The 23,820-nt window shown below is 52.3% G+C and overlaps 1 protein-coding gene across 4 annotated transcripts; it reads left to right on the top strand.

Moving 5' to 3' along the window:
- The first annotated feature begins 172 nt into the window (after positions 1–172).
- On the top strand, positions 173–23,809 carry FLOT2 (flotillin 2). Of its 4 annotated transcripts, XM_071765370.1 has the most exons (14): positions 173–332; positions 465–583; positions 959–1,082; positions 1,176–1,487; positions 10,648–10,729; positions 15,273–15,363; positions 19,532–19,655; positions 20,055–20,173; positions 20,470–20,583; positions 20,676–20,795; positions 21,230–21,444; positions 21,551–21,734; positions 21,907–22,056; positions 22,226–23,807. In XM_071765370.1, the coding sequence occupies exons 1-14, from the start codon at positions 206–208 to the stop codon at positions 22,262–22,264; spliced, it is 1,920 nt and encodes a 639-aa protein (XP_071621471.1). In that variant the 5' UTR covers positions 173–205; the 3' UTR covers positions 22,265–23,807. The 4 variants fall into 4 exon arrangements, with proteins under 4 accessions (XP_071621471.1, XP_071621470.1, XP_071621472.1 ...); XM_071765371.1 differs by lacking the exons at positions 173–332; positions 465–583; positions 959–1,082; positions 1,176–1,487 and adding exons at positions 3,200–3,291; positions 13,432–13,500; XM_071765369.1 differs by lacking the exons at positions 173–332; positions 465–583; positions 959–1,082; positions 1,176–1,487; positions 15,273–15,363 and adding exons at positions 3,194–3,291; positions 13,432–13,522 and having other exon boundaries at positions 22,226–23,809.
- Positions 23,810–23,820: the final 11 nt, after the last annotated feature.

Here is a 23,820-nt window from a genome sequence, read left to right as displayed (position 1 = left end):
GGGGACAGGCGGCTCCGCTGACCCACGCCTCGGCTTCTCCCTGGCTCTGCCCTGACCCGCGGGCCAAGAATTCATCCCTCCCGCAGACAAAGCCCTTTGCCAACCCCTCCACATCACCCCACGTTCCGGTTGCGCAAGGCCCGGCCCTTGTCCCTCCTCCCGGGGAGGCTGGGTCAGGGCGGGGCGCGGAGCCGGTGGGTGCGGGATGGGGTGGGGGCTGCTGGGCGTGGGGCTGCTACTGGCCCTCTACACCCTCATCCGCCACGGGCTGCGCCGGGCTCTGCCGCCCCTCGTCTGCCCCGTGCTGCACGGCCGAACAGCCATTGTTACCGGTGAGCGCCGGGGGGGGCCGATGGGCTCCGATACTGCCCCGGTGCAGCCCAGGGGACTCCAACACAGTCCCCGTAGAGTCCGTGGGGCGGCTCGGTTGCGGTCCCGCGTTTACGCTTCGCTTCCTTCCCCAGGGGGAAGCGGCGGCATCGGGGCGGCCACGGCGCTGGAGCTGGCCCGCGGCGGGGCACGAGTGGTGCTGGCGGCCCGCAGCGCCCCCCGGGGAGAGGCCACGGCTCGCCGCATCCGCACGGTGAGGGCCGCGGCACCGGTACCCCGGGACACATCCCGGACACCCTCGGGGGGCACCCTGGGCACTCCCATGGGATACCCTTCAGCATCGCATGGACATCCCCCAGACACCTCTATGGATACTCCCAGAGCACCCCCATGGCTCATCCCTGGGCACCCCAGGGGCCCCTTCAGGAGACCCCTCAGGACCCTCCCAACCCAAGCAGGGGCCACCTCACCCACCCCTAACTCAGGGAAGCCCCAGGGCACCTCAGACCCCTCACCCTGAGTCAGGTCCAGCCCCCAGCACATTCCCTCTACTCCTGGCTGCGTCCAGCCCCCACCCCGTGCAAGATGCCCCCCTCGGGCTCTGCTCCACGCTGTGCTGTGCCCACAGGAGACGGGGAACCCCAACGTGTGGTTCATGCATCTGGATCTGGCCAGCCTGCGCTCGGTGCGAGACTTTGCCAGCGCCTTCCTGCGGCAGGAGCCCCACCTGCACCTCCTCATCAACAACGCGGGTGAGCACCGTGACCCTCAGTATCTCCTCACCACTACCACATCTGGGCCCCCAGGGCACCCACCCTGGGGCTGCCATTGCCTTCCTTCCACAGGGGTGAGCGCCGGGGGCACGACAGAAGACGGCTTCAGCCTCTCTTTCCAAGTGAATCACCTGGGCCATTTTCTGCTCACACAGCTGCTTCTGGAGCGGCTGCAGAGCTCTGCACCCAGCCGGGTTGTCATCGTCGCCTCCAGCGCCCACTGTGCCGGCCGCCTGCGCCTCAATGCCCTGGGCCATCCGCCCCCTGGGATGTTCTCGACTTTCCAGGACTACTGTGACAGCAAGTTGGCCAATGTGCTGCATGCCCGTGAGCTGGCCACGCGCCTGCAGGGCACCGAGGTGACCTGCTATGCTGTGCATCCAGGTAAGGACCCGGCTCTAGCACCCCAATTGAGGACAGTGGGACAGGGTGTGTTTTGCACAGGGTGTCCACCTGTACAAATTCCTGAACAGGGAGCATCCCCATGCATGGAGTGCCCTTCGCTCAGTGTCTCCATTTGCACAGAGTATCCCTTAGCATGGAGCATCTCTTAGCAAGGTGCAACCTTTGCACAGTGTCCCTTTGAACGATGCATATTTTGCACAGTGCACCCTCGGCAGGAAAGTATCCCTTTCACAGTGTCCCTTGGCATGGCATAGCCCTTAGCATAATGTTCTTGTGCACCATGTGTCCCTTTGCATGTCCCAGGGAGATGGTGTCTTCCTTTGCATGAACCATTCCTTTGCACAGTGTCCCTTGCATGGTGGTGTCCCCTGTCAGGAGCATCCCCTTTGCACAGAGCACCTTTTGCATGGTGTGCCCCTTTCCACAAAACATCCCTGTGCTGTCTGTGTCCCTTTGCATGGTGTGTCCCTTTTCAGGACTGTCCCTTTGCACAGTGCACCGCTGCACAGACCACACATTTTGCACTGCACACTGTGCAGCACTCACTGAGCCCCTGGGGAAAGCTACATCAGAGCTGCCCATGCAAAGGCGGCCTTGGTGCAGCCACTGCTGTTTCTTGACACTCAGGTCTTTCATGGGCCCTTTCCTGGGGGGATCCGGGATGTGACACGGTGGCTTCCCCCTCTCCACAGGGTTTGTGGACACGGAGCTGTTCCGCCACACTCCGCTCTGGCTCAAGCCGCTCTGGCTGCCACTGGTCCGGTGCTTCTTCCGCACAGCAGCCGAGGGGGCTCGGACGCCGCTGCACTGCGCCACGCAAGATGGCATCGAGCCCCTCAGTGGACGGTACTTCGCCAATTGTCACCCACAAGAGCCGTGGCCACTGGCCCGTGATGACCGGCTGGCCCAGGCACTCTGGGAGGCCAGTGAGAGGCTGGTGGGGCTGACAAGAGCCCAGGGGGAGTTCGGATAATAAAATGGTGGTGGAAGGGAAGGAGCTGCCTGAGAGATCATGTGCTGGAATTGAGGGGTTCTGTGCTGGCACTGCCAGGGGTCTGCTGAGAAATGGAGCATCTGAGGAGGAAGATGTGGCTTTGTGCAGTGTTCCCTGCGTAGTGGGTGTGCACGCACACTGTACAGACCGTGGCACTGTTTGTTTGCATGCACACGTTCACAGAAATGCAGCATAGGGTGTTCCGCCTTGCACTTGCTGCTGCCCTGCCTGGCAAAGACAAACACACACTGCAGTGCAGCACACCCTGCCTTGCACATGCATGGCATGACACACCCCACACGCTGTACCCGCACACTCATGCTACACTGCAGATCCCCCTTGCCTTGCACACCCACACATGTGCAGTGCACACTCTGCACCGCTGCACTGTACGCGCACATCGCACAACCCTTCACACTCTGCATTGCACACGTTCCCACTGCGCACTCTGCACTGCACACCCGTTGCACACCCAGAGCCCCGTTGCACACCCAGGCACTGCAGTGCGCAGGCGCGCGCCCCATGTTACCGCGCGCGCAGACACGCGGCACCCAAGATGGCCGCGGGGGGGGCGGCCCGGGCTGCCCCCACTCCCGAGGAGCGACGGGGGCGGCTCTGACCTTCCCAAGATGGCCGCCCCCAGACGCCGCTCCCCCGGCGGGCGGTGCGCAGGAACGGGGCGGGGCGGCGCGGGGGGGTGTGGGAGTGGGCGGTGAGGCGGTGGCGAGCGTGTGGGCACCATGGGCAACTGCCACACGGTGGGGCCCAACGAAGCGCTGGTGGTGTCAGGTACGAAGGGGACCTGGGAGGAGTCGCGGAGGTCGTGGGGGAGAGCTGCCTTGAGGGGTCCCTGTCGTGGGGGGAGAGGGGACGGGGAGGTTCCTGTCATGGGGGGACCCTGAGGGAATTGAGATGGGGGGTGTCTCTGTAATGGGGTCTGGAGGAGCCCCGATAGGAACTGGGGGGGGGTCCTGGCTGTGAGGGGACCCTGAGGGGTTGGAGGTCCCTGTCATGGTGGGACGAGGGTCTGAGGGGTCCCTGTCATGGGGGGACCCGAGGGAAATATGGGGAGGTCTGTCTTTGTAGTGGGGTCTGCTCAGAGGAGATTCTAGTCATGGAGGGGCTCTGGAGAGGGTTCTTGCTTTGGTGGGACCCAGGGAGGCGGTGGGGAATGGGAGACGCTGCCTGGCGGGTGTGTGTGTGCTCTGGGGGGAGGTTTTGAGGCTTCAGGGAGCCCTGGGATTTGGGATTCTGCCCCTGAAGGAGCACTGGGACGTTGTGGGGAGAGGCCTTTCCTTGAGGGGACACTGGGAAGTCCCTGTCATAAGAAGACCTTGCAGCATTGTTTGGGGGCTGTCCTGCCGTGGGTGTGCATTGGGGTGCAGGGGTTTTTCTCCCTGCTGCTGGACCCCGGGCTTCGGGCTGTGGTCCCTGCAGTGATGAGAGCAGCGGGCAAGGTGGAAGTGCCAGCAGCACACCCCGGTGCTGCTGCTGCTTCTGCTGCTGCCTTTGGATGATGTCAGGCACCGGCAAGGCTGCGGGGCTCTGGGCTGCTGCCAACAGCCTTTGGATTGCCAAGGAGCTGTCCTGTTCCTGGGGGGCAGGTTGACTTTGCAAGGGAAGGGGAACTGGGTGTGAGCATCCCACTGGGGCAGGGCATCACTGCCTGTCCCTGGGGTGTCCCACTCATTCGTCCTGTCCTACTGCTGCTTCGTTATTGTCACATCCCCTGACCTCTTAGTGGTGCTGAGACTGGACCTGGTTGGTGCCCACCAGATATGTGTAATGTTCTCAGCAGGTGAGCTGGTTGCTGACATTAGAGTTAAATAAACCAGCAGTGAAATCTGTGTCTGATTCAACCTGTAGCTGCTCTAATGCTTCTCTGAAGCTTTGGCATAGCCCAGGCAGCATGCAGACAGGTCTTAAGTACCATTAGGTGATGTAGCGGCTTGCTGTAAGGGCTGGATGCTTCCCTCTGTGTGGCTGGCTGGGGACATTTGCAATATAGTAACCAAGTTAGATACAGATGCTTGTCACTTCATGCATCCTCAGTCCATCCTTTCTGTCAACACTGGGCTAGTTCTGTGGCAAGAGTGGTTATGCTCAGACCAAAACTCACTGGGGAGAAGATGGGTGTGAACGTCAGGGATGTACTGTGATCGTGTCATGCACGTGAAACGACACAACTATGTTTTGCAGCCAAAGCCTCCAGCAGGCTGCATCTGTCTGGTCTGCTATCAGTTCATCCCTCTTGGATAACAGACCTGTTACAGGAATTACTGAAGAGATGGCAGAAGCATTAGTGCAGTTTTGGAAACGAATATGACCGCTGTGGTGGCTACTTGTGAGGAGTTACAAACTGCACCCACCAGCTGCCTGGAGCAGCAGTTTTTCTTACAGCTTTCCTGGTCTTCTGCATATTTCTGGGACCTAAAGCTCATGCTGACCTTCCTTGCAAGGGGAATCCCCATCAAAATCAGTGATGATAGGTGAAATGCCACGGCTGGTGGGAGGAATAAAGAAGCTGTGCTTCAGGTATGCCAGGGTGCCCTTCAGTCTCAAAAGCTTTTTTTTTGTTTCAGTTCAGCTCTGAAGGAAGTTTCCAAAACACGGCTTGCAGGATGAGCCAGCAGGAATTTGTGGCATCTGCTTGCAGTTCCAAGTGTTACGTGTCCATAGCTGGGAGCAGCAAGCTGTGGACACTCCTTGATGTTCTGGCAAGAGAGAGCAAATCACACCGAGCTCTGCAAGTCAGAATGGGCTTCGGTGCTGCCACCAGACGTGGCTTTACTCTGTCTCTGCCCGACGGGGTCTACACACACTTGCTGTCCCCTGAGAGAGTGATCTCTGAGCTTCAGGGGCAGCCTGAGAAGATGTGGGAGCTCTGCAGAGCCTCACATCTTCCCCGTGCTTAGGTGCAGAGTGAATACCAGAGCACTCGTGCGAGGTGAGTAACTACACACAGTTGTAGTTCCAGGAACTTGAGCCATGTGTCTCTAGGGAAAAGCAGAGAGGACTTTGGGGGACAGTGTTTGACTGTGTGATATTTGGTGGGATTTGGGGAGAAAGGAGGAAGGGAAGAGTAAACCAGCAGCAAACAATACTAAAAGCTGGGGTTTGGCTTGCGGTTCTGACTAGTCATGCAATTGTTGAAAAGCTTCACTTTACGGAAGGCACCTCCAAATCACAAAACTAAATAATAGTTTTCTTTGTTGCAAATTTAGGCTGTGCCTCTCAAGGAAGCTTTAGTTACGTGCCTCCCCTGGCATGTGCATTTTTTCTGGGGAGTGGTGTTCTTTTACTTCCTTGTAAGACACTTGAGTTTCTTCAGTGCTCAAGGAGCAACTGGCTGTGCCTTGGAAATGTGTTTGTGCAGCAGCTTTGTAGCCTTATTTGGGAACCTGCTTCCTGGGTTCTGCTCAGCACTTCCATTGGCACTTGTGTCCTTCCTCTGGCAAGCAACACAGATCCCCAATAAGAAATTGCACTGGGTTAGTCCACCTGTTGGTAAAGTGTGCAGCCCAAGCTTTGTAAGCATGCTCTGCAAAGTCCTGCGAGGTGATGGTGGCCTCTTTGGAATGTGTGTCTAACTTTACTGGAGGGTAGCAGTGCTGGGAGCCTCCCCTTGAGGTTTGGTGCAAACTCTGAGGAGGCTTTGACAGGCTCCTCAGCCATCACTGAGCCCTCTCTAAGTGCAGATGGAGCCAGTTGAGTTTTCAGGGAGATATACCTGAATGATCCCACCAGCTAAATAAATCATCTTGGATGCATAATGCTGGGTTTGGGTTACAGTCTGGTTGAATGAAGCTTTTGTGGCTAGGGATCAATCTGCTAATTGTGAAATACACCACTGTAATGTTTCTGTGGAGTCTCATAATACAGAGATGTCATTTATAATGGTTGCATTCATCTTACAGTTCCTATAAGTAAGTCGTGTTGCTGGGATCTCTGCAGGTGGAGCATTTTCTTTCTGTCTCCTGAGAGTGGTACCACCCAGCAATGGTCCAGCACCTTTGAGGTGAGCACCTGGAGACAGGTGACAGGGAAAGGCTGGTACTGCCCACCATATTTCTGGGTCAGAACAAGCTGCTGCTTCAGCAAATGTTAAGGTGAGAAAGGAAGAAAAAAAGTCAGGGAAGCTGCAGTCCTGTCAATCTAGTTTATTTTTTAGAATACTGAAACAAACACATTTCTCCTGAATGCCTAGAAGAGAGCTGGGTGTATTTGCTGAGTATGACCCCAGCTAATCTGGCTGCCCTCTTGGGTGGGGATGAGGATGAAGATAGCACACACCTCACCTTTACTGAGGCTTGTTACACTCCTGTTATTTCTCAGAAGTCTGCTTGAGAAACGTTGTCAAGCCCAGTTTCCCAAACTTGACTTTACTTGACTTGGCTTTAGTGCATTGCTCTTTAGAGCTCCTTAATCTCTGTCAAACTAAAAGAAGAACTAAGAGTTAATGCCAGTTTTCTGTTAATTGCAGTTTTGTGTCAGCATTTCCTGTTGTACCTCAGCACTCCAGGGTGGTTAACCCTTCTGGGGCTGCTCTGTGCTCTTGCATTCTGTTACTGCATCCTTCTTATTCCTGCAAGAAGAACTGATAAGGATTCTGAGCTGGTGTGATGGTGCTGGTTTTATGGTACTTTTCTATGTTTTGAAAGCCTGAAATAAAGGTTTCTTGAGGCTCTGAAAACCCTTCCTGCAAGAGGCCCACAGTGTGAGGAGGAACTGGTTTCTCAGATACTTTGAAATTAATATGAAACTGCCTGGAGAACCATTGCCAGGGAACTTGACAGTGGCTCACTGTTCAGCTCAAAGGATTTATCAAATAAGTTCCTTGTTTTGGCTTGGAAATAAGAGTGTGCTTATAGAACTTGCAGATTGCACTGAGCTGGGGAGGGATTTGAGAGCTTTGAAGAGCCAGATTAGAATCAAAACAAACTTGACAGATTGGCTGAATGGTCTGAAGGAAATACAGTGCAGTTCAGTAAGGAGAAATGCAGAGAACTACACTTAGGTGAAAACAGTCAATTGCATGAAAATGGAATAGGAGAAGATCCAGACCACATCCTGCAGTGAGACATGGTGAACAATGAGAGCTATCTAAGACCCAATGCTCATGGTAGGACTGGTGGCATCGGAGTTGTTCCTCCACTTCTAGCCATGGCCTTGTGTGAGCTGGCTAGTTGTGATCCAGGTCTTCAGCCCCAAAAGCAAGGTGAGTCTGTGGGATGGAGCAGGCAGCTTCAGTTTGGTTTCATACCAAGTTTTGCCCTTGTCTTCATTTGTGCCTTTGGAATCAGAGTTCAGAACAGTTCCTCAGGGCTGAGATCGAGGTATTCTAGCCAAAAATCCTTCCCCACAGTTCATTTAATGCTTCTTGTGATGCATGTTTGTTTCAGACTGCAACTGATGCAGCTCCTCTGTGATGTTTCCTCCTCAGGTAATGGTTCTTCAGCTTTTTGCAGATGGTGAGGCTCAAGATTTCCGTTTTCAGATAAATCTTGTTAATCTCCAAGACTTGGAAATTACTCTTCTGAAAGCATAGCAGGAGAAGGAAGTGGACAGGGTAGCCTTGGGGCTTTGCTTTTGGTTTCCAAGAGGAATTCTGAAGTAGTGTCCCTCTAATTTTGTTGTGTAACTTCATTGTGGTTTGTCTTCCTTGAGTTTCTGTTTACAAGATGAGTTTAATTAAACATGTGGTTTTTTAACTTGTTCTGTTAAGAGTTTAAATGAGTAATTTTGATAGAGATTACATCAGAAACTCACCAGCTTGATCAGCTTTCCTCTGCTGTAGTGGCCATCAAAGGACTTTATGCATTCAGCTCAGGACCCTGCATCATTTTAAATTAATTTTTTTAACCTTGTGCCATTTCTGCATGTGGACAAAGCATAATTTATATGCACAGCAGGGCCTATAAAACAGACATGGATTTCAGTCTAGACCCTGCTTTATTATATGCTTTTCTTTACATATGTCTTTCCCTTCTCTCCGTTATGTCACTTGTCAGTAGCTGCTTTCAATTTTCAGTTTTTTTCCTTGTCTTTCTGCACTCACTCATTAGCACCCTGTGCCATTTCCCAGCTCCTGACCAACTGGACCCAGATGTTTATTCCCAACTTGGGCAGGAGGACACCCCAGGACCAGATTGTCCTGGACTGAGGGGTATAGGCAGCAGCTCTCTCTCTGCAGGTGACAGCAGCTGCGTCTGCTCTGCCTTTGCATTTGGCCTGCAGCAGTTTTGGGGAAGAAAGGCAGTTTTGGAGGTTTTGTAGCAAACTGGTTACCACAACCTTATTTCTGAATGCTGACCGCTTCCTGCCGGAGTACAAGCCCGTTGCCTCAAGTTACCTCAAGAGAGTAAACAACACACAGAGCTTCTTCACAACCTCTAATTGTCCTGGCTTTGATGTTTTGAACCCTGTGTCCCCATAACTCTTGGGGGCTCCTATTCTTCCTTGTGTGCCATCCGTCAGGGGAGCAGCTTCCTGCGTCTGAGAGCTCCATTTAGCTACAAACTCCCAAGCAATTAATCTTATTTCATTAAAAAAAAACAAACCAAAACCCACAAATCAGACAGTGTGCTTTCTCCTGCCTCTGGGAATTTTTGCTTGGACATGGGACCCCTTTATTTGGGAGGAGGCCAGGCTGGATGGCAGCGTTCCGGCTATGAATCCACGGTTTGTAGCGTGCCTGTCCCCGGAAGAGGGTGGATGTTTGTGGAAGCCGTGGCCAAGCGGCTGTGAGACCCGGGCTGTGAGAACAGTGGGTGTATTATAGCTGGAAAAGGCAACTTCTCTGCCAAATCTCCCTGTGCAAGAGGTTTTATTCTTTAGCCCTGCAAAGATTTCCCTTTGTTGGTTCCTTTTTCACTTGCTCGTTGAGACTTGGGAAAGAGGTTGCAGGACTGTGGTGGAAAAGGACCGTTCAGCTCCTCTGACTGGCGTTACCAGGACGGAGCTCTGCTGCGCTCAGACGTCCGGCTGGCATGAAAGCAACCCACTGCCATCCCACTCCTGTCTGATGTGTTGATATTCCCTGTTTCTTCTTCTTCTTTGAACATTTCTTGACATGCAGTCTAGCTTAATAAACTCCGCTGTCCAGCAGTGTGGCACAGTGCTGGGAAGCAGGCAGGAGTGTGATACTAAATAAGGCACTTCCTTGCATTGCCTGCAGAAAAAAACAAACACTGATGTGAACAGGCGTCTTCTTGTAACAACAGTGGGTCTAGGGTGCAGAATTTTCCCAGGACATTATTGTGAAATGGTTACCAGAGGTTTGGTAGAGAAGTTAAAAACGATATAGACTCTGTGAAATAAAATACCTTTCCATGTGGAGCTGCTTTTCCTGACTACCAGGAACACCTCCCTTCCTGTTCTTGGAAAACAAGGGCCTGGCTAAAAGGCTGAGCTAACTGGGCTGATATCCTCCACAAAACAGTAACAGATGATATGCTGCAGGATGTTGTGCCATCAGCTTCTGTGACTCCTTATCTTGCTGGAATCTAGCCTTCCAGCTACAGGAAGAAGCTATGCAGAGGTGATGGAAGAATATTCCTCTAGGCTATGGAGCACAGGAGACCTTTAAAAGTGTGTAAATCTTTTTTTTCCCATTTGTGTTTACTTTCTGCTGAAATCGGAGGGAAAATACTATAAATGGGGCTGCTCTCCAGGTTTATGAAAGGCATCTTGTATAAACTGTATAAACAGGTCAAAAAACCAAAAAGCTTTTCTTGGGAAAATTCCCATGTAGAACCCATGGAGGTGAGGAGAGCTTTGGGTTCCCTGGTGAATGGCTCGGTGATGGCTGATCCAAGGGTGTTTCAGGGCTTCTGTGGATCTTGGAAAGCCTTTTCTGTGTTCATTATTTATCAGACACTGCAAACATGCTTGGATTCTTCTGGGTCCTGGTGCAGAGCTTGGCTTGGTAACACTGGTTGCTGAGAAAGTCTCTCTTTCCCTGCTCTGAGGTGTTGGGGTGGGAGATGACTCCCCCAGGCTTTACGTTTTCTCAGCACCCAGAGGCTGGGCAGGCTTGTTGGGAAGTTGTCCTGCTTGTGGCTTGGTCTGGGTGAAGGTTTTTTCCCTGCAATTGATGCATGTGTATGTACTCCCTCTACCTCTGTGTCTTTTGCTGTGCTGCAGGTGGTTGTTGTGGCTCTGATGAAAAGCAGTATGTGTATGGTGGCTGGGCCTGGGCTTGGTGGTGCATCACTGACACCCAAAGGTAAGGAAACTCCTGTTATTTGTGGGCTTAGGAGTAAGAATTAGGCAAAGACATAAGAATCTCCTATTTGTGGGGTTTTTGAGTAGGAATTAGGCAAAGGCATCCCAGTGGTGCTGTCAGCAGCATCTTTAGGAACATGGGACTGGGCACTGGTTTGAAACCATGGATGAGCATCAGCCCAGCTGGCTGCTGTTGGCTGTGGCCAGCTCCTGGTCCTTCAGAGGAAGGTTCCCTTGGAGCTGGAAGGAGCAGTGTGTGCCCTGTGGAGTGCTTTGGAGCATGGGGGATGGAAGATCACTCACAGCCACACAGCTTCTGCCTGTCGTCTGCTTTGAGTGGTGGGGCTGAGGTTGTCCAGCGCCCTGCAGGAGGTGATCCTGGCATTTCAGGCTTACCTGACAGTAAATGATAGTCTGCAAAATGAAATTGCAGGGTGGGGCAGTTCTGTGCATACTATTTGTGTGGGGACTGTTGGGTATCACAATGCAGAAGACAAAAAAGAAAAGAAATCCCATGAAGCTGAAAGGGCCATAGGCTGGCTGTTCAGTGTGTTTCTTCATGTGCTGGTGCTGTTGTGTGATGCTGAGGCAGGCAGGAGCCCTGCTCTCCTGCTGCCTTTGCAGCTCTCTGAGGCTCTTGCAGAGGCCCTGGGCAGTGGGGCCACCAGGCTGGCTCATCCCTGATTTTACAGGAGGAGCTGAGTTCTGCCCTGTATAACCCAAACCCTCACCAGTAACAAACACGTTTGCGGCATGTGGTGGGCCAGTGCCCCCCCCCCCTCCACCTCAAGTCTCTTCCTAAAGATTTGCTGACTGCTGTCACCTTGGAAGTAGAGTGTGTTCCTCTTTACAACCACGTGTTTTCCTTTCTCACCCTCCCCTCAGTTGTGGGTTTTGCTTGCTACTTCCCACTGTGCTGCTCGCTGAACTAACATGTTGTGACATTGCTGCTGTTCTGCTGGCGTAGCATTTTGTCTGTAGGACCTGTGGGAATGTTACTGTCTCCTAACACCTCCCTCATCCTCACCAATGCAGGTTTCCTCCATCTGTGTGACCAAAAAAAAAAAAAAAGGATACTAGGGAAAAAGGATATAGACGTGACTTTTGGGATTTTACACCAAGTGACAGCCAGAGGTTGTAGATAATTTTTCCTGCCTGGTCTTGCCACCTCTTTTCCCTGTTCACGTGTTGCCACTAGCAGCCAAAGTGAGCATGTTGCTGCCCTTGCTCTGCAGATGACACACTCACTGTAGTTCCTGCTCCCCCCAGGCAGCTTTCCTTGTTCCAGGGGGTCCTGGCTGGTGCTGGAAACTGACTCACAGCAGCTCCCAGGTGCCTGGTGGTTGGGGTTGCTACAGGAGCCTCCCGGAGTGCTCTGTCTGCATGAAGAGGTCTCAGCTAACACCTGCTGCTTTAACCTGGGCTCCTCAGCCGTGCTGGTGGGAGGTGGGAAGGGAAGGAAAGGTCTGAATTGTGGGCTCAATGCCTAAGAGCTGTGTTTGATCCAGACAAGATTCATTTCCAAGGTTTTGTGAGGTGTCTCATTGGGAGAACTGTTGATTTGAACAAATGGTTTCTGCTCCTCCCCTGGTTGTGCCAGAGGCCCAGAAAACAGTGCAGGACCTTGACCTGCAAATTCCAGGAGATAGCAGATATATTCAGGACACTGACTTATTAAGTTCAGCAAAGTCTGAGCGCAGGGCCAAGAACTGCTTGCCAAGATTGAGCTGTCATCTGATGGAGGTCTGTTCATTATTTAGCAAACAGGGCTCCTGAAAGAAATGCCAGCACCCAAATAAATCTTTTACTTCTAAATCTATACCCCCAGTTCATGCTATGGGCCATGGGGCTTAATTCTTTTTTTTGAGAGCATCAATAACCTGTGCTTCAGACAGAGCCAGCTGCATTAACATGAAGAGTGAGGCAGATTTCCTCCTCTGAAATCAGGACATCTTTTCTGGAACTGCCAGTGCTGAAAGCAAGAGAGACAGCAGCAATTGTGTTGCTGTCAGAGGCATCCTGCCAGGTAGCACTAACCTAGGAACAAAAGGAGCTGTTAGAGCTGGCAGGGTGCTGGGCTCTTACCCTGATGCAACCTTAAGGACTGGGGGAAAAAAAAAATCTTGTCCCTATTTAAGGGTCAGAAATAAAAGCAGTGAGAGAGGCAGTGTGGTCTGACGTGGCTCTGGGGAAGCCAAGTGGTGTTACTTGGCTTCTCAGGACAGCACTTGGAAGCACTTTCTTGCTTTAATCAGGAATGGGGAGCCAGGTCCCTGGCATTTTCCTTTTTCTGTCCCTCTTAAATGTTTGCGTGGAAACATCTAAATTCTTACAGAAAGGAATTTTCTGTGTGTGAAGATGACTCCAACAGAGAATTCCAGCTGACTCTAGGATGCCAGTCCAGGTGGGATACATAGGTCAGCTTCATCTGCAGTGAGTTAGGGGAGGCAGGGGGATGAGGAGTCCCCAGCCAATTTACCCTCGTTAAAAGAATCACCTCGATGCTGCCAGCTCCCTGCTGTGAGCAGGCAGGCTGGTCTGGCCCAGCATTATGGAGCCCTTGGAGCAGGCAGGGGGAGGAAAGCAAACTGAACAGGGAAAAGCTGAAACCTGAAAGTCTCGTCTGTCCTTTGCAATGAGTGTGTTACTCTCTGATAACTGCTTTGTGTATTTGCTGTCCTACCCTTATTCCTCACTGCTCAGACTGTCTTTGGAGGTTATGACCATCCTCTGTCGCTGCGAGAATATTGAGACGTCGGAGGGGGTCCCACTGTACGTAACAGGGGTTGCACAGGTAATAATCCACCAGCTTCCTAACATCATGTCTAAATGTTTATCCCTCTGTTTTGAGCAGCAGGAACAGCAGCAGCAGCAGCAGCGAGATAACATAAAAACTACTGGCTTTCTAATGGGGCAGCTGAAATCTCCATACCCTCCTCTCCTTCCCCTTCTCTGGCACTTGCCATGGGATGCACTCCACAGTTTATAGGTAATGCAGACAGATGCACTCTTGGCAAATTCCAAATTCAGCATTGCTACACTGACTCGTGATAACGCTGCAGGCATTTGCTCCAGGTGTAACCCTTTCCTGGGCAGCACTGTGTCCATCCTGTGCTTGGCAGAGAGCTGAAGGGTATCAGCTTTTGTGTGGAGTCACAAGCAGACCAGACTGGGTTGTTTGCAGGATTTGGGGCAGGTTTTGTGCTGTTTCAAAAGGAAACCTGTACACCTAGGGAGGAATTGCAACTATACCTGGCTCTGCAGTCTTTGATATGGGTTTCCTCTCAGCCCTTCTCCATATGGAGGCAGTGCTCATTTTGGATGTTGTCACATTTGAAAGTACAGCACAGAGACCTTGGATGAGCTGCAGCATACAGGACTAGTGTTTGTACTGTGAGGATGTGTGAACCAGTGTAACTAATTACCAAACATCCCTATGACTTGCCAGCTAAGCAGCAGCACAATACTGAAACTAAATTCAAAATACAGATTAGGTCTTCAGAAGGCTAAAATCCTGCATTAGCTGATTAGAGCTCAGTGCGTATAGCAAAAAATGCCACTGTGCTTCCTGGGCAGTGGGATCTGGTTTATCAGCTGCTGGTTTCCATGCCAGTTTAATTAGGATGGTGGCCAAGGCAGGCGTGAACTTGAAGAGATACATTTCCGCACCTCCAGCCAATCCCGGAGCAACTCAGACTTCACGCAGCAGCCCAGTGCAGCCCCTTCATGGTTCAAACGTTTGACCTAATGTTTGCTGACACAAGCTCTTTGCCCTGTGGCTCTCTTTCCTGACTCCCAGCTCCTTCTTGGCTTGTTATGGCTTCCTGAAGCAGAACCTGTCATGGCTGAGCATGTCTCTTGTTGTACTAGATCATGACCCGCAGATTGCCAGGTTTGACCAAAGTATCTCCAGCCCACTTTAGGTGGCTGAGAAAGCTCTGGAGCTACAGGATCTGTTCCTGGGTGCCTGATAGGTCATACAGGCATGACCCTGCAGAGCTGGAGACCTGCTTCTATCTGCCTTTGGGTGACAGAAAAAGAAAAAATAGAGGGACAGGTGAACCCAGTCAGGGGTTAGGTCTGTGTTAATGCTGACCCAGTGAGGGCAAAGGCAGGGCTGCTTCTTGCAGCATCAGCACCAGGTTTTGCCAAGCAGCAGGGCAGTGCAGGGTGGGCAGGAGCAGCCCAGGTCCATGCTATGCTTTTAAACCAGTGACACCAGCCCTGAGTGTTGGTTTGGGGTCCCAAGCTGCCAGCTTTTGGCCACCTCACCAGCCCAGCAAAAGGGAAAGGGTCATGGTATCATTGCCATCTCCCAGCCTTTCTCTGCTGATAAATTGCCTTTAAGTGTTATCTGAAAATCTGTTTCTTGGCCAAAATGTTTGCTCTCTCTCTGGTCACAGCTGCAGCCCCTTGGCTGCACACTGTGCATGTCTTACATTACCTGTGGTGAGTGCAGCAGGTAGCCTGGGGCAGGAGATGCAAGGGGAAGAGCTGAGTGTGTGTTACCTGGAAACGTGCAAATATTTTACGTTTTTTGGCAGGATTTCCCTAGAGATAATGACGTTACAGCCCAGGTGTGAGGACGTAGAGACGGCGGAGGGGGTAGCTTTAACTGTCACAGGTGTGGCACAGGTACAGTAACTCCAAAACATAATTTCAGGAATGCATGTCTCTAACTTACATCTGGTTTTCTCCCTTAAGAGGTTGCTGTTTGTCCAGAACAGAAGCCATCTGCTCTGAAACAAATTCTTGTACAAACCTACACTGTCCTTGTTGGTTCAAACACATTACAGCATGTCCAGTGTTGCAACGGGGGCTGTGACCTCTCCTTCTCTCCCCAAAATCATTCTTTTTTTTTCTGGTCTCTCATTTGCCCATGAGGCAGATGAGGTGTGTGTGGGTGACCTGATCTGTTTGGGAAATGCTGATGTACTGCAGTGCCCTTGGAACTGTGTGTGACCCTGCAGGACTGAGCCATTCACTCCTGAGATGCTACCAAGCATTGTATTGCTTTGTATTATTTTTATTTTTAGCATGTGGATCTTGTAATTCTTCATGGTGAGTTAAAGGTCGAAGAGAGAACATAGTTCCCTCCAGGCACTAAAATTTCTGTGTAAAATTTCTGCCTTGAATTGAATTTTGATTCTATCAAGCTCTTGTTGCTTGTGATAGCACACTGAAAGACCTGAGTGTCTTAGGCTCCCAGCTCTGCTGCCCTGACATGGAGTCTGTCTGGCCCTGCCTTGGGGAAGACACTGGGAAGAAAATGTCATTAGCTTTCAGCTGAATTTGACTCCCTGAGTAGGCAGCTGGATGCTTTGATTAAAAACTCCTCCTGACAGCTTATTCTGGGTGTATAAAACCACAACAACCATTCTCAGGGGGCACATGAGGACTGTGTGTCCAAGGCACATCCTGGTCTGTTGTTGCAGGAGGGGTGGGTGCCATGATCCCTGCAGTAAGCAGGGGAGCCCAGGGGAGCTCCTGAGTGGTGCAGTGATGTGACCAAAATCCCACATGCATCAAAACTCTCCCCCCAGGGACAGTTCCATGGCTGCTGCAGCCCTTTTAAGCTCAAGCACTTGACAGATTTTACTCTGGGCAGTGGGTTCCTCCTGTGATTTGTTGGTTTGCTCTGATCTGACGTTGCAGAGGAGCTGTGTCCTGTGTCTGTGTGTAACCCAGAGTAGGAGTTCAGTCAGGAGTGGCTTCTGGATTATTGCACGTGGCAGAAGGGCTGGGCATGATGGTGACTTAACTGCTGCTGTTGGGAAACGTGGCTACATGCAAGAGCATCAGCCCTGGAGCCAGCCTCTTGGGCTCATCCTGGCACTAATCTGTGTGAACCATCATTCTTGGCTTCAGTTTTTCAGTTCTTTAGATCTCTTCAACTGCTGATGTGTCACATAGCCACAGTGGTCTCTGCATGGTTGGCAAAATGCATGAACCCACATCTCTCCTCACACACATTTCCTAAAACTGTAGGCTTTTCCTTCTGTGTTTGGAAAAGTATTCCTGTGAAGCCAGCCTTCCTTTTTGACCCAGTTTTGGGACATCCTTCCATTGCCTGCAAAGTGGTCCAGGCTGGATCACCAGGTGCCTTGATTTAAAAATGCAGCTCCCAGTTCATCTCATCTGTCTTATTCTCTCTTCACACTGTTACTTTTTCCCACTGTCCATTAATTTTAAAGGTTTAGGGTTGCAAGATGAAATGAATTGCCCTGCAGAAGGCAGGTGTGAGGCAGTTGGGAACGTGCATGGCAGAGGTTGTCTTAATTTTGCAGCAGTAGTTTTGGGGCAAACATATCTTTATAACCTTGTGCAAGAAAAAGGAAAAAAACAAACAAATTGTCACTGAGGAAACACTTTTTAAAGTGTTTGCTGTGACAATAGAAGTGCTTAAAGTGTGTGAGGATGCTGTACTTTTTTTGGAGAGGGATGTAATGGATACTCTCCAGTAGCCTCCTTGCTGTGCTGGCTGAGTGCTTGGGGTGTGCTGGGATGCTGCTGCCTTAGGCCATGCTGGGCTTCGTATCCTTCCAAACCATTTTTCTAAGCCTCGAGGTAATTGGATTGTCTGCTCACCCCTGGCTGTGACTGCAGCCGGCTGGAGCTGGGTGCAGCACTATCGATCCCCCAGAGAGGATTGTTTTGTAGCATCTCTCTGATTTCCTGCCAGTTCAACTCTTCTCTCTGATGGGAATGACATTTGCAGATGCACCAAGTGTCACAGCACCCTGTCTGAAGGGCTGGAGACGAGCTGACAGCAAATTGCTCATCTCTGTTTTGTTTTGTGCAGCCTATGCCTTGTAGGTTGTCATCCGAGCTCCTTCATCATGTCCAGGCTGCTTCATTCACAGAAGCTGAATCCTTCCTTGCTCCTGTCATTACCACAGGGACTCTCTTACTGAACTTGGTGATTGGACTTGATGATCTTAGAGTTCTTTTCCAACCTTAACGATTCTATCCCACTCCATCCTCTGACTGTCTGTGGCCTCTGAAGGGTGGGGATTGTTTAGAGAGGTGGAATTATTGGCAAATACACACCATAAACATAACTGCTGAGTCTAATTGGTTTTGATCTTTGAAAAAAAAACCTCCCATCTGCTGTGAGATGAGCCTTGTGCTCCCTCCTGGTTCATGAGCAGTTCTCCCAACTCCCCCTTGTGTAGAAAGTGCACAGTGCTGACCCGGGGTGCAGGAACAAGAAACCACAGTTGCTTGGCCCAATGAGGAGCCCAGACGCCCTGGGGAGAAAGCAGAAGAAGATTGCCATGAGATTCATTTTAGGGTTTTGACTGGGAGACCCAGGCTGAGAAGCAAAAGTAGGAAATAGGCTCAGCCTGGGCTGGTGTTTCTTCACATTACTTGGAGTAGGATTGTGGCAGCTGAATCTTGGTCAGCTCACTGTGTCTAACATGGTCCACCTCTGGTCCCTTTAGAAGGTGGTGGCCAGTCCCAGTTGTCCTGCTCTCTGGCAGTGCCCTGGTTGGGTGCTGCTGTTCACCTGAAGGATTGTTTCAGATTTGTGGGCTGTCAGGTCAGGCTTTCTCAAAAAAGACTTGTGTTGCTTTTGCCAGCAGCTGGACCGTGAAAAGCAGTCTGGTAGGGGTCAGGATGAGATCTGTAGGCTGGGAACCCGTCACAAAGTGTGCATTGGTACCCTCAGAAGGCCCCTGTGCAATGCCTGAAGCTTCAGAGGTCTCGGCCAGGACCAAGAGGTCCAACCCGGGCCCTTGAAGCAGGATGCAGGGTGCTGCCAGCATCTCATGGGATAGAAGGCACTGCCCAGTCCAGATGTCTCCATGAGAGGGTGCTGTGGGACCCTCTCAGCACCCAGAGGTGCTGGTATGGCCCTGCTCCTTTCTCTGATGTTACCAGACACGAAGGCTTTGCCTAAGCCCTCAGACTGGACCTGGCCACCAGGAGCAATCATCTTGGTAGGCTGTAGCCCCTCATAGCTGGGTCCTATAGAGCTTCATGAGCACACAACTCCAGTGCCTAACCTGCTCCATAGGGATTTTTAACCCACTTTGCCTTGAAAAACAGCCCCTTGAACAGCACGACCATCTTAAGACCTGTCTTGTCTGGACCTGGGGATATTTTTATATCTGATGCTGTCTATGAGAGATGAAAGCAGCACTGAGGTGACTGTGTCCCACCCCTGGGGATCGTTATCAGACTGACCATGCAGAACAGGACAAACAGATCCTGTCCTTGGCACACAGGGGTCACTGTGAAGGGTGTCTTGAGAGCTCCCAGTCAGAAGCAGGACAAACCCACTGGTTTGTGCCATCTTATTAAAAAAAAGATTATTCTAGTGAAGGAGAAGGAAGAGAAAAGTAATTAAATGGCTTTTGACCAGGGGTAGCAGGTCCTAGGTCTGGTGTTGGTGTAGTGGTTGAACTGATAGTTCAGGGCTCCTTGGTAGAGTTTTCATCAGGTGGGACTTGTATGGCCAGGCTCTGTGTCCACATCCCCTAATGGCCATTGCTGTGGGATGAATGGCTGCAGGGAGATCCTCTCCATGCTGAGCTGCCATCAGAGTTTGCAGAGTTGTCTGCTCTGGACACTGCTGCCTGAGCCTACAGCAAGGCTCTTGCCAGCAGTGGTGAGCAGGTCTGGTGGTGTGGCTTGGTGTGGTGACAGCTCAGTATGGACCCTTGGAGTATCAGTAGTAAGGGGGCCTGGCAGCCTAGTGGTGGTGGTACTGCTGCTTCTGCTGCTGCTGCTGTTGAGTGCCTGTTCCTCTTTGGACAGGTGTCTTCAGTCCCTTTGGTTTTGTCTCCTGTCTCTCTAGGTGAAGATAATGACTGAGAAGGAGCTCCTGGCTGTGGCTTGTGAACAGTTCTTGGGGAAGAATGTGCAAGATGTGAAGAATGTGGTCCTTCAGACACTGGAGGGGCATCTGCGCTCCATCCTAGGTGCGAAGGGACTCAAAATCTTGAAGTAATCTTGGGTAGCTTTCTCCCTTCTTCTGGCTGGTCCCAGCAATACTGCTGCCACCACAGGAACCACAAGAGGGTGATTCCTCTGCTGACTGCAGAGGTGACATCTTAGATTGTTCCTCTCCTGCTGCAGGTCCTGCTGTGTGTTGTGATCAGTGAGTTTTCAGTGCTTCAGTAAGAGACATCTGAGCCCCTGAGGGTTTCAGGTGTGTGTGGTGGGTCTGCTTGTGAGACTGAGCTATTGGTGCACATGGCAGGGCCTGGGCAGAGGATTGTGCCCAACGAAGGGGCAACAAAGATGTTGTAGATCTTACATCCATACCGTTGAGTGTTAACTGCTCCAAATAAAGCACTTCACCTTCCTTCCCCCTCCAGGTACCCTGACAGTGGAGCAGATCTACCAGGACAGGGACCAGTTTGCCAAGCTGGTGCGGGAGGTGGCAGCTCCTGACGTGGGCCGCATGGGCATTGAGATCCTGAGCTTCACCATCAAGGTACACGTCAAGGCTGAGCTCTGCACTGTGGACAGTGCTGCAGCAGCAGCTTCAGCTCTGGCTGACAACCTGCCCCAGCCCTCAAGGAGTTCCACCTCCGTGGGCCTGGAGGGAAGATGTTGGGAGAACCAGTTTCTCCTGGTCACACCTGTTTCTGCTTGGCAGCAGGCTGACCTGGCTCCTGCTGACCCTGGCCTGACCACACAAGTGGTTGCTCTGAATTTCAGCGGGATAGGGGGAAGATGGAAGTGGTTGCTGTGATTTGAAGTAGTTCTGTCTTCTCTTCCCCTCGCCAGGATGTCTATGATAAGGTGGATTACCTGAGCTCCCTGGGAAAGACTCAGACTGCAGCTGTCCGGAGGGATGCGGACATTGGTGTGGCGGAAGCTGAGCGAGATGCTGGCATCCGGGTGAGTTTGGAGATGTGCTGGGCTTCCCCAGAGCAGCCTGTTCTGCTCCAGCTGCACACCCTGGAGCTCTGCTCTCTGTTCTCTCTCTGCAGGAGGCAGAGTGCAAGAAAGAAATGCTGGATGTCAAGTTCATGGCAGATACTAAAATAGCAGAATCCAAACGGGCTTTTGAATTGCAGAAAGCTGCCTTCAGTGAGGAGGTCAACATTAAGGTGAGAGGTATCTGACAGCCCCGTGCTGTTTCCTGGATGATTTGTGGTGGTGTTGATAGCTCTGGGACTTGTTAGCTTCCTCCTCCTGTACATGTTAGGAGATCCGGAGATGGAGAACCCAGGTTTCTATGTCTCAGTGTGAACTCCTTGCAGCAGATTCCTCTCCTGTTTGCAAGTTAGGTGGGACTACAAGAAGGGGAAAGCATGGGGAGGGTCATCCAAGCTGAACATGGAACTGGTTGGGCTCAAGTGCTGTGGGAAGAGTGCGCATGGAAAGACAGTAGGAGCAGCTCTGAGAATAGGGACACCACCTTTGGATGGAGGTTTAGTCTAGGGCAGGAGCCACGTCTGTTTTCAGGGCCTGCCAAGGGTTCTTACGTCTGTGCACAGGACATCACGGACAAGACCCATCTTCTCATCTCTCCCATGTGTAGACCGCAGAGGCTCAGCTGGCCTATGAGCTCCAGAGTGCCCGGGAGCAACAGAAGATTCGCCAAGAAGAAATTGAAATCGAGGTGGTGCAGCGCAAGAAGCAGATTGATGTAGAACAGAAAGAAATCCTCCGGGTGGAGAGGGAGCTGATTGCTACCGTGAAGCGGCCGGCCGAGGCCGAAGCTTACCGCATCCAGCAGATCGCTGAGGGCGAGAAGTGAGTGAGCCCATGACCTGATCCTGCCTGGAGACCCAGCTGGTGGGCTCTCTGTGGGGCACACATGGGGATCCGGGCTGCTGGAGGGCTGTGTTTCCCTTTCCAGGGTGAAGCAAATCCTCCTTGCTCAGGCAGAGGCAGAAAGGATCCGCAAGATCGGAGAAGCGGAAGCCTTTGTGATTGAGACCGTCGGGATGGCAGAGGCTGAGGGGATGAGGCTGAAAGCTGAAGCACTCCAGCAGTATGGAGAAGCTGCCCAGCTGGCTCTAGTGCTGGATGCGCTGCCTGAGGTGAGGAGGGAGCAGCTTTCTCCTGCTCCAGGCAAGTGGTGGGCAGTACGTGGGCTGAGCCAGCTCTCCTGAGAGCACAGCAAGGCCTCATGTGGTGTGTAAGGACCTTGCCTGGCTGGTGTGCAGCTCCTTGGCTCTCTGCTCATCCCACCCTCCTTTCCTGCCTCCTCAGATCGCTGCCAAAGTGGCTGCTCCCCTCTCCAGAGTGGATGAGATTGTTATTCTTGGTGGAGAGAAGAACAACACAACGTCCGAGGTGAACCGTCTGCTGGCTGAGATCCCCGCCTCCGTGCGTGCTGTCACCGGTGTGGACCTCACCAAGGTGAGCTGGACCAGCAATTCCTGCAGCTCTTTGGGCACAGGGATTACCTGGAAAATTTTCAGGCTCCCAGGGATCCTCTCCTTCCCCAGCCTTGCCCAGCACAGAGTGCAGGCAACTCCTCACCTCCCCCTCCTCCAGCCCTAACAGCTTCTCTTTTCCCCTCCTGCAGATCCCCCTGATCCAGAAAGTCACCGGGGCCCAGGTGTGAGGCTGGCCCACCCAAAGCTAGTGAAGGTCACTCCTTGTTATGCACTCAGACATCAACTGCCTTCAACATGTGGGAATTCCTTTTATATCAAAGACAATCGGAGTTTTTGTTTTTAAGCTCTGGTGCCTTATTTTGTAGGGCCAGAAAGATGCATGTCCAATCAGCTGCTCTTTTTATTACAGATGATGGGAGGGGATTTATTTTGTAATTAACTGTGTGCTGTATCAGGCCAGGGTTTGGATCTGGTCCTCAGTTATGTTTGGCAGCTTGTTTGATGTTGCAGTCCTGGTGCCTTGCTGGTCTGTCCTCAGTCTTGGAGCAGAGGCTCAGTGGGACACAGAGCATGGATCTGTAGGGAGAGAACAGCCAGGACCCACCTCCCCTGTGCTTCCTCTCCTTTGCAGCCACCCCCTGGGTGCTGCCACCCCTTGCCTCTGCCCACGAGCTGGTTTTGTGGCTTTCTCTGTCTCAGTGTCTCACACTCAGGATCCCCACAGTGCTGACAGTCCTGCCCAGGCTGCACTCCCAGAGGTGACAGTGACCTCCCTGGGAGAGTGACAATCAGTCACTGCCAGTGGGTGCTGCAGTCATTGCCAGCTCCCACGCTACCTTCCCTTGGGGAAGTTTCCCCCTGGGATCTGGAGGTGGGAAAGTTTGGGGAGGGGCTGATGGAGCATTAGTGGAAGTGGAGAGCTCCCCCTCCCAGGAATGCCAATAAGCAGCGCTCTGCCAAAGCCATCCCCTCCTCCCCAAGGGAGGCAAAACCCCCAAGGCTGCTGTCCCCAGATGCTGTGGTACATACCAACCCTCACAACTCCTAAAGCCTCGAGTCAGAGGGACATGGGGGATCTGGCAAGGTGCTGTGGTGGGGACAGGCTCCTCCAGCACCGTGGCCTGTATGGTGTCTGGGGACCAGTGCTCCTGGGGCTGGTGCTGTGAATGTGAGGCTGTGACAAGTGACCATGCTGGCCGGGGGATTCCTCAGACCTCCTGCCTCATATGGCCAGTGGCTTTCCTTCCCTGAGTGACAATGTAAAACAAATTTTCCCCTCTGTGTGTCCCCACACAGTGCCACCTGCACTGGCCTGTGCCCCTTCCCTGTCTGTCTTGTCACCTGTAGCAGCCAAACCTGCCTGGTGAAGGTAGCCTGGTGGTGGGGAATGACCCACTCAGACCTTACGAGGTGCTGGGGGTCCCTTCTTTGGCTCCTTCACCCACAGCTTAGTGCCACCCCTCTTGTCATTTGGTGGGTGTGGGGACCCAGGTCCCCCTCCACCTTCCTGGCGGTGCCCCCAGTAGTGGCCAGTGACCCACAGCAGGGTGGAGGGATGCAGTGGGACCCTGTCCCTCTCCCCCTGCTGGGGTGGGGAGCACTGGTGTTATCAGCCCCTGGCTTGTGCTCATGCTGCGGGGCCACCAGCCCCCGTCTGGCACTGGCCACGGGGCGTGCCGGGTGAGGTGCCCTATCTGCATGTGTGTGTGCATGACCGTGTCCCTGCCACTGCCACTGCTGTATGATAATAAAGCCTTGTCACCCCCTTGTCACCGCCTGCCTT

The sequence above is a fragment of the Heliangelus exortis genome, chromosome 21 (genome assembly GCF_036169615.1).
Source record: "Heliangelus exortis chromosome 21, bHelExo1.hap1, whole genome shotgun sequence".
In the NCBI taxonomy this organism is placed as follows: domain Eukaryota; kingdom Metazoa; phylum Chordata; class Aves; order Apodiformes; family Trochilidae; genus Heliangelus; species Heliangelus exortis.
Note: the sequence above shows the minus strand (reverse complement) of the source record. Positions and strands in the feature narration are given on the sequence as shown.

What these genes read in the sequence shown, in the direction of transcription:
- FLOT2 (XM_071765370.1), top strand. Translation starts at nt 206, where the DNA reads ATGGGGTGGGGGCTGCTGGGCGTGGGGCTGCTACTGGCCCTCTACACC. An exon ending in CTGCTATGCTGTGCATCCAG is followed by an intron (nt 1,488 to 10,647) that starts GTAAGGACCCGG and finishes GCTGTGCTGCAG; the next exon opens with GTGGTTGTTGTGGCTCTGAT. An exon ending in CCGGTGTGGACCTCACCAAG is followed by an intron (nt 22,057 to 22,225) that starts GTGAGCTGGACC and finishes CCCCTCCTGCAG; the next exon opens with ATCCCCCTGATCCAGAAAGT.